Source organism: Ipomoea nil, unplaced genomic scaffold (assembly GCF_001879475.1).
Source record: "Ipomoea nil cultivar Tokyo-kokei standard unplaced genomic scaffold, Asagao_1.1 scaffold0268, whole genome shotgun sequence".
NCBI classification, from domain to species: domain Eukaryota; kingdom Viridiplantae; phylum Streptophyta; class Magnoliopsida; order Solanales; family Convolvulaceae; genus Ipomoea; species Ipomoea nil.
Window position 1 is genome coordinate 1,568,994 of NW_017616696.1, and position 9,006 is coordinate 1,577,999.

The following is a 9,006-nucleotide window of genomic DNA, read 5'->3' on the forward strand; positions in this document are numbered from 1 at the left end:
GAATCCACGCTGATTCGAACTTAAATGTTCTCCTCCCGCCCCGAAAATTCTGTCTCTCCAGGTTAAGGAAAATTGCGTTGTGATCGGACGAGAAAGTCAGTAGATTCTCAACTTCTGCGTCCTCAAAAATATCTGACCACTCTGCCGACGCCACTGCTCTATCAAGTCGCTCTTCGACCCACGCCTCGGTTCCACGGCCCTGCTCCCACGTAAAACGACTGCCCGACATGCCAAGATCCATAAGTTGACAATCCTCCAGTGCGTCGTTGAACCCCTCAATAAGAGTCGTTGATTGTGCATGTGGCCCTCGTTTTTCTGACTGGCAAGCAATATCGTTGAAGTCGCCAATTACTATCCAAGGAAGTTGAGACCGAGTCTTAAGTTCACGTAAAAAATCCCATGATAAGTGTCGTTTAGTCTGATCCGGATTTCCATAGAATCCAGTTATCCGCCACTCCGGTTTTTCTCGTAGAGTCACCATGGCATCTATGTGACATTCCGAGTAGCTGAGAATCGAAACCATATCCTTGTCTCGCCAAAACATCGCTAGTCCCCCTCCCATGCCATTTCTATCCACCGGGAGAAGTCCTTCAAAACCCATCCGTAGCCTTATTTTTTCCATATGACTGGCAATAGCTTTCGTTTCAATTAAAATAACCAAACTGGGTCGCTTTCTAGAGATAAAACCCAGAAGTTCATGAACTGTCCGGTCGCTACCCACTCCCCGGCAGTTCCAGCACAAAGTGCTCATTGGGCAGGGCGAGTCTGTAAAATCAGACCCGCCGAAGATGAGTTTTTTGGGTTCTCAGTCATGACCACATCAATCCCCTCCGTACTCCCCGCCCTACGTCTTTTCAAATCACCTTGCAATCCAACACTCTCTTGCACAGCCACCTCCTCACTCGGTGATGCAACCTGTTTGCCACTTGCGGATGATCCCTCAGTTTGCGGCAGTTCCGCCAGTAACCATTTAGCACCTATCGGACGAACCTGGCGTCTTTGGCCAGCTCTCATCCAGGGCCCATAGGGGAATGTCTCCGGCTCCAGTCCTTCGTACACCCGCTTGCAAAACTTGTTTGAATGACCCAAAATCCCACAACAGAAGCAGAAGATTCCAAGCCGCTCATATTTAAAACTTACCCAATGAGTCGATCCATCCTTGCGACACAGTTTCATCCGCCTCTTCAATGGGGCGTTGACATCCATGCGCACCCTGATACGAAGGAAACTCCGCCAGGTTCCTCCGAAATTGTTCGGATCAGTATTGAGAAATACCCCGATATAATCACCTATGCGCTTGATGAAGTCAGATGAGGCATACACAGTGGGCAGATCGTGAATTTGCACCCAGAAGGATGCGTTGTTGAGCGGGATTTCTTCAGGATTCGCGCCGGCAGGAACCGTTTCGCATACAAACATGTGGTTCTCGAAATTCCAAGGCCCATCCTCCATCACGCGAGTCATGTCCTTCAAATGCGGAAATTGGAACACGAAAAAATTGTCCTCGATCGGTTGAACTCGCATCCCCATCACCGGGCGCCAGACCGACGCCATCACTTGTTGCATGTGTTCATGCTTGATCGGCCGATCCGTAAGGAATCGCTCGACGATCTCGTAGTGAGTGATCGAAATCGGTGAAGCCTGAATGTCCGGGGCCTCCAGTCCATTCTCCTCCTCCGTCGTCAGCGACAGGATCGCGCAGCCATCCTTAATCGCGCTGATATCCATTGCCTTAGATTGTTGTTGCTGATAGTAATTGCCCACTCGATCCCGATATGGATGATCGTTTACCGTCACCAGATCGTATAGGATCGCGCCTACGAACAGATCTCCTGTAGGATGATCGCACACCGTTATATAGTCGATCAGACCGCCGATAAGATGATCGTTAATCAAGCCTAGATCGGATGAACCGGTGATGAAACAGGTGGTAACTATGAAATACGTGAATCGGATGATCAAAGACAGGGATAGCGTAGCGTTTGCACTGGTGTTGAGATCCATGCATGCCCTGCATGTAAATAAAAGCCACGCAAAAACGTGGAGGAAGACACGATCGCATACTGGGATGTAAAACTCCATGATGGGTAGGAAACCCTAGAAATCTAGGGAGATACTCTCCAAGAGGGACTCAGAGAGAGGCCACGACCCTAGCAATGGTGGGCTCTCTGCACTAACAAATTCTTACTCCGCCCCTGAAACTCGGGTAACTGGAAAACATTATTATATTTTCTAAATATCATAATCAGAAATTGATTTTATGTGTTTCTAACAGTATTTTTTGTGACTTGCAACTCATCAACCTTTACATTCAAAATCACTTACATTTATTGGGGACGAAAAGGTCAATCTTTCACAGAGGGAAGTTCCAAAATTCTCGATCAACATCATGCTTAATTGTGTATATCCTTTGAGTTGAATCATTTTTCCTAGAAATTAAAACACCACTGACTGCATGGCAATTGAATCATCAAACTTTCTATGTTAATGTGTTATGGGTCAGACAAATCGATATACACTTATATTTGGTGCCCCACTACGTTGCTATCTCATTCTAGTTATCCTTATCTTGTGCTTTTTGTTGATGATTATTCGCGCTATTCCTGGTATTATCCTTTGCGTGGAAGACTGAGGTTGTCACAAAATTTTAATTTAAAAATACTTAAGTATTCATTAATTCTCAATGATAACAAAAAATGTCAAATATAATATTCAAAAAATTTAAATTCAAATAAGAATGTGAATATGTGATTATAAAATGTCAACACATCCAATATGTAAATACAATACAAGCACTCTGATACCTTATAATAATAATAATAATAATAATAATAATAATAATAACAACAACAACAACAACAACAACAACAACAACAACAACAACAACAACAACAACAACAACAACAACAACAACAACAATAATAATAATAATAATAATAATAATAATAATAATAATAATAATAATAATAATAATAACATTGTTGTTGTTGATATAAGAATCGGAGGTGAGGTGGGTAGTATTTCCATTACCCCCGGCCCCATTCCTCGAATTTTCCTCCCACCCCAATCCTATTGTAATGGAGAACGGGAATCCTCATTAGGAACATGAAAATTGACATTCTAATTAATTGTGTCTAATTTAATACTTGGAACAATAGATATGTTATTTATTATCTTTCTATTATAATTTGTATTAATGCAAAAGGATGTGAAATTTGATTTGATATATTTATTATGTATTTTAAGAACGATTTTGTGCAACCCAAATTTGTGAATGCAAAGGGATATGAACTTTGATCTTTTATATTTATGTATTATGAGAAGGATTTTCTGCAACTCAAATTTATACCCAGGTTTTTATAAAAGAAATAGGCCGGACAGCATCTTTTATTATTAATTGAATTGGAAAAAACAAAACAACATAAAACATATAGATGCATTAGGCTAGGCTATTCCCAATATAATGCATCAATTTAAATAACAAACAAAAACACTTGAATTGCAGTTCACAAGAGAAGTTTGCAGAAACGACTTAAGGATTTTGTTGGGAGGTGCTGGGCCCTGGTCCCCCCTGAGTTGGATCATTTTGATTACTGAAAGTCCAATTCCACGCAGGATTAAGATTGGGAATTTGCATACCCACCATGTCTTGATAGCTTTGCCCAGAAAACACATCTGTTGGAGCAACAACTGAAGGAGGAGCCAGAGTTGGGGAATCTCTTACCAACCTCAAATCACTTTCAGCGATATTCGTGTTTAAAACCCAACCAAGGTCGTTTAAATCTACGGAACTCAGATAATCAACTATCTGTTCTCCGCGAAAAATCTTATGCATCACTGCATTCATCTCTTTCTCCCTGTTCTCTTGCTTCAATTTTAGAAGCTGAGTGCCCAACTTTTCAAGCCATTGCGCAACAAAGCTGTCCTGGCTCATCATTCGCCGCGTTTGTTGCACGTCCGGCAACTGCATGAACCTAGCAATCAGCTCTTGAACCCTTTCAACAGTAGGCCATATCACTGGCCCCTGCTCAAACGAGCTATACATTATCATGGCAGCATCCGCACTACAAAGAACGGTTAGCTCATTAAGCTTTTTTACCAACCCTCTCTTTCTTTTCTGGTAGGAGGCTTTTCTTTTTGATTGATTCACAATATATGCCAATCTTAATCTCCTTCTTGCCATGATATTGATTGGAAATGAGAAAAGAGGAAGAAGCTAAGTGCTCAAGATTGATTTGTGGTTTTTTATTCTTTATCGATCTTGTGTGGGCTATTAAGCATGCTGAGATGATATGATATTTATAGGGTCACATATATGAGGTAAATTGAATAAATTATTTTTTTTTATAGTAATGTTACACCTGTCACGAATATTTTTTCCTAATATACTTTATTTGACTTATTATGGTTATTTTATTGGATTTTTACTATATAATGATTAACAGAATTATATTCTATATTAAGAGTGATGCAAAATATTCTCATTTTTAATTTACTTCTTAATATTATCATCTTGACGTGCAATTACTTATTTTAGTTTCATTTTTTTATCACATGTGGTAGCTAGGTCAATTCTTGACAAATAATAAATATAAATATTTTAATGCAATGTGTAGTATATTTAAACATTAGAATATATTTTTGGAAGCTAAAAAAACATATTTATTTCTTTGATTAATTTCTTATGAGGGTTAGGCAATTCAATGGAAACAATGAAAATAAAGAATATTCGTTTAATGTTATTATCAACTTACTAAACCCAATAGGGTAGCTAAAGTGGTAAATGAGCACTCTTTGTGGGGGAAAATTTAGGGATAATCGGGGTTGGATTCTCACAAGTGATGATTCTCTTTGGGCCAGCTTTTGTGCCTCTCGGAGCGAATAGGGTGGACCTGGACCGTTAAACGGACAGAGAAAGACCCGGACCACATTGTGGTTTACACCAAAAAAAATTTATCAACTTACTAAAAGAGTAGAACATATCACAAATGGAGATATTGATTTGTAAAATATGGAGAAGTATTGAATTGTAAAAAATTGTATAAATTTTTAACAAATGATTAGATTATATTTTTTACAGTAATGTTACACCCTGTCACGAAATTTTTTTCCTAATATACATTATGTGACTTAATATGGTTATTTTATTGGATTTTACTATTTAAGGATTAAGGGAATTCTATATTAAGAGTGATGCATGCGAGGTTCTCGTTTTAAATTTACTTCTTAATATCATCATCTTGACGTATAATTACTTATTTTTATTTTTTATAGTTGGTTATTAAATGTATTCCATTTTGTCACATGTGGTAGCTAGGTAAATTTTTTGAAAATAATAAATATAAATATTTTAAAGCAATGTTCGGATTTAAACATTAGAATATAAATTTGGAAGCTAAAAAACACATATTTATTTCTTTGATTAATTTCTTATGAGGTAGGGCAGTTCAAGGGAAAGCATGAAAATAAAGAATATCCCTTTAATGTTATTATCTACTTACTAATAGTAGAGTAGAATATATCACAAAGGGAGATATTGAATTGTAATTGATTAAAATTATTAGTTTTTAAATTGTTGCTATTAGGTCAAATTGTCTTTAGTCATATGCATCGCTTTTTTAGTTATAGGCATGGGTAAATTTTGTTAGTGGAAGAATGTGCATGGAGATAGGTGATGAGATGAAAACTTGTAAGCTTATTTATAATTTTACATATTTTAATTTAAAAATTCTTTATGATATCATTCCCTTGACATCGACAAATCTACAAATTTAATAAGAGTCAATAACGTTAGGTCATTAACGGGAACAAAAAAATGTTGATGTCATTGTTTGTTGAAATGAATGGTTCTTGTTATTTGATTTTAGTATTTATTTTAAAGATTTTCCTTATTTACCCTCTATTATATTATTTTTCTTCACTTAAATAACCTTGCATTCTGTTAGTATAAACTTAAGTAATGAAATATACAGTTAACTATTTATTATTATTAACATACTCATTCATTTCTATAAGAAAGGTCTTAGGTTCGAACTTCATCTCAATCATACTTGGCATAATTGTTAAACATATACTACGAATATGTTGAAATGTATTAAAAATACAATATAAAATTTAACATAAACTTTGCTCAAATAATTGACCCGACTAAATACATGGTATTCAAAGTTGAGCATCAAATGTTATAAATCGTGAATCTTGAAAATCATTTTCTTGCATTTAAAAAAAAACAAAAACAAAAACAAAAACAACAACAACAACAACAAATTTACGTTAAGTTTTTTTTTTACTTTTTTCGTTTAATTAATATTCTTTTGAATATTTTGAACAATACTCAATATTTCAATTATGTTTTTGCATTATTGGAATGATTTAGATCATTATGGTATTAATATTTTTTGTATGTATTTCTATAATGGTACAATTTTATATTATTTTACAAATATTGTACTATTATTTTTTATCGGACAAAATTGTTCTTACATCATTATCAGATCTAACTACAAAGTATTTGATCAGAAATACTCAGCCGGTCCCTGTCCGGTGAGGACAGCGGGTGGTGGTTGAAATCCCGTTTATTTATTTTTTATTTTTTATTTTTTATTTTTTAATTTTGTAATTATTTTTAAAATTATTTTTTTAATAATTGGATTGGTAACCTTAAAAAAAAGCTAATTAAACAAATTTAGCTGGTAAGTGTGGTTAATTAGCCTTTAGTTTAGTTCGTGGTGGGAATTGAGCACTTGGCACTAGTAGATGGGCCTATTTGACACTTCTCCCTTTTTTTCTTTGGGCTGATTCAAAAGATCAGACTATTAGAGTAAGTATTATTTAGTTATGTGTTTTCCTTTTCTTGTTGAACTTTGGCTTCAAACAATAAGAGATTTGTTAGCTTCACACAATGATTTAACAATGATGTTGGACTACAACGTATGGTGAATTTCTATATACTAGTTTTTTACGCGCTTTGCGCGATTGAGATAATACCCAATGTTTTTTTTTTTTAATAAGTACTTTAAAGTAAATCAAGGCATGATTATATTGGAATTGTTCATGCATAAATAATTGAATGTTTAATTTGCGTATTTAAATAGTCAATTCTAAGTTTACAAATGCAAGATAATATAGTCAAGATTGATTATAATTGTCAATAAAATAATTGTATAGGTATGGTTGAAACCAAATACGGGACATAAGGGAGAAAAAATAAAAATTAGTGCATAAAATATTAAATATATACTAATATTGAAGAGCTAACTGCTGATTGCCAAACAAGGACATTGTGCGATAGTTTCCAACTTCAATTTGTTGTGTGATTTGAATACTTTTTTGTCAATGAATTCCTCAAGTAGTTAATATGATTGGCTTAATTATATATTTTTTTATTTTTTTAAGACGATTATTATTATTATTATTATTATTATTATTATTATTATTATTATTATTATTATTATTATTATTATTATTATTATTATTATTATTATTATTATTATTATTATTGTACCCTTAGGTCATTTTACATATTAATCTAAATAGCTAATTTTTATAAATAGCTTTTTACCAACCGTTGATATAATTCACTGGTCAAATTCGCTAATATAATCCACTAACGCTATCTGCTAAGTGCTTATTGTTAAATGTTAAACAAGGATATTGCGAGGTAGTTCTCACTTCAATTTGTTGTGTGATTTGAATACTCTTTTTGTCAACAAATCCCTCAAGTAGTTAATATGATTGGCTTTATTAATTATATTTTTTAAAATTTTTTCATGGTATTAATAAAATACTTGGTAAATAAATATATAGCATTATTTTTTTTTATAACTTTGATATTTAATTAAAAAATAGTGCACAAAAAAGATAATAGACAATGTAGTAAATATAATCAATTGATGAATTTGAATGTAAAGAATTTTTACATTAGAGAAATATAAAGACAATATAACTAATAAAATTATTTCTCTTAATTAATTTATTGATAATGAATAATTTTTTCTAATAAAGACATTGTTGGGACAATGTAGCGAATATAATCAATTGATGAATTTGAATGTAAAGAATTTTTATATTGGAAAAAAATAAATACAATATAACTAATGAAATTATTTCTCTTATTTAATTTATTGATAATGAATAATTTTTTTTTAATAAAGACATTGTAGACACATAATTCTAAATTAAAGAAATGCATATGTATTATTTTTTGTTGTAGCTACTAAATCATTATTTAATTTAATAAGTGTAAAATACAGTACTAATTATGCCAACTTTGATTGGGATGGGGTTCGAACCTAAGACCTTTCTTATTGAAATCAATGAGTAAGTTAACGGTGAACTAGCAGAAATTAACGAAAAAAACAATATTTAACGGATAATCATATTCATTAACGATAAATTAGAAAATCTTAAGGAAAAAATAAAATCTGATCAATCTGAGCTATTCATTTGATTAAAAAATTTGGGCGCCATTTTTTCTACCCATTATAGGCTTAACTCTCTTGGGCTCTTATTAGTATAGTAGATTTATTTCTTCATTCTGTCTTGTTTCTCCAATATCTCTCACTAAGATTTTCTATTCCTCCTTATTAGGACTCTACTACTGTATTTGTGTTATATTATGATTATATATTGTACATGTGTATTTATCATTACCTATTGTAACTATTCTACGGTTAATGAAACAGAAGTTTTACTGTGGTATCAATCGTTTAGGTTTCCCTTTAATTTCTCTTCTTTTTTTTTTCACAGTAATGGCAGCTAATTCTGTGTTAAGCCAATATGTGGTTGGAATGCTTTAGTTGTTACTTGTTCTATTTGTGCTCCTATAGACTAGTTATATTTGGTTGCAACTTCCTACTATTTACACTCCTCCATGTACTATTTATAGGTTGTAATTTACATCAATAAACTCACAGTTAATTCCTTCACATGGTATCAAGAGCCATATTCCCTTAAGGAGTTCTTTTTTTTTTTCTCTCTCTCTTCTCTTTCGCAATTCTTATATCC

General features: G+C 33.3%; 1 protein-coding gene across 1 annotated transcript; it reads right to left on the bottom strand.

The window, feature by feature from the left end:
• Positions 1 to 3,532: 3,532 nt before the first annotated feature.
• LOC109152382 (agamous-like MADS-box protein AGL80) lies at positions 3,533 to 4,183 on the bottom strand. The gene has a single exon (XM_019300034.1). The coding sequence runs from the start codon at positions 4,181 to 4,183 to the stop codon at positions 3,533 to 3,535; it is 651 nt and encodes a 216-aa protein (XP_019155579.1).
• Positions 4,184 to 9,006: the final 4,823 nt, after the last annotated feature.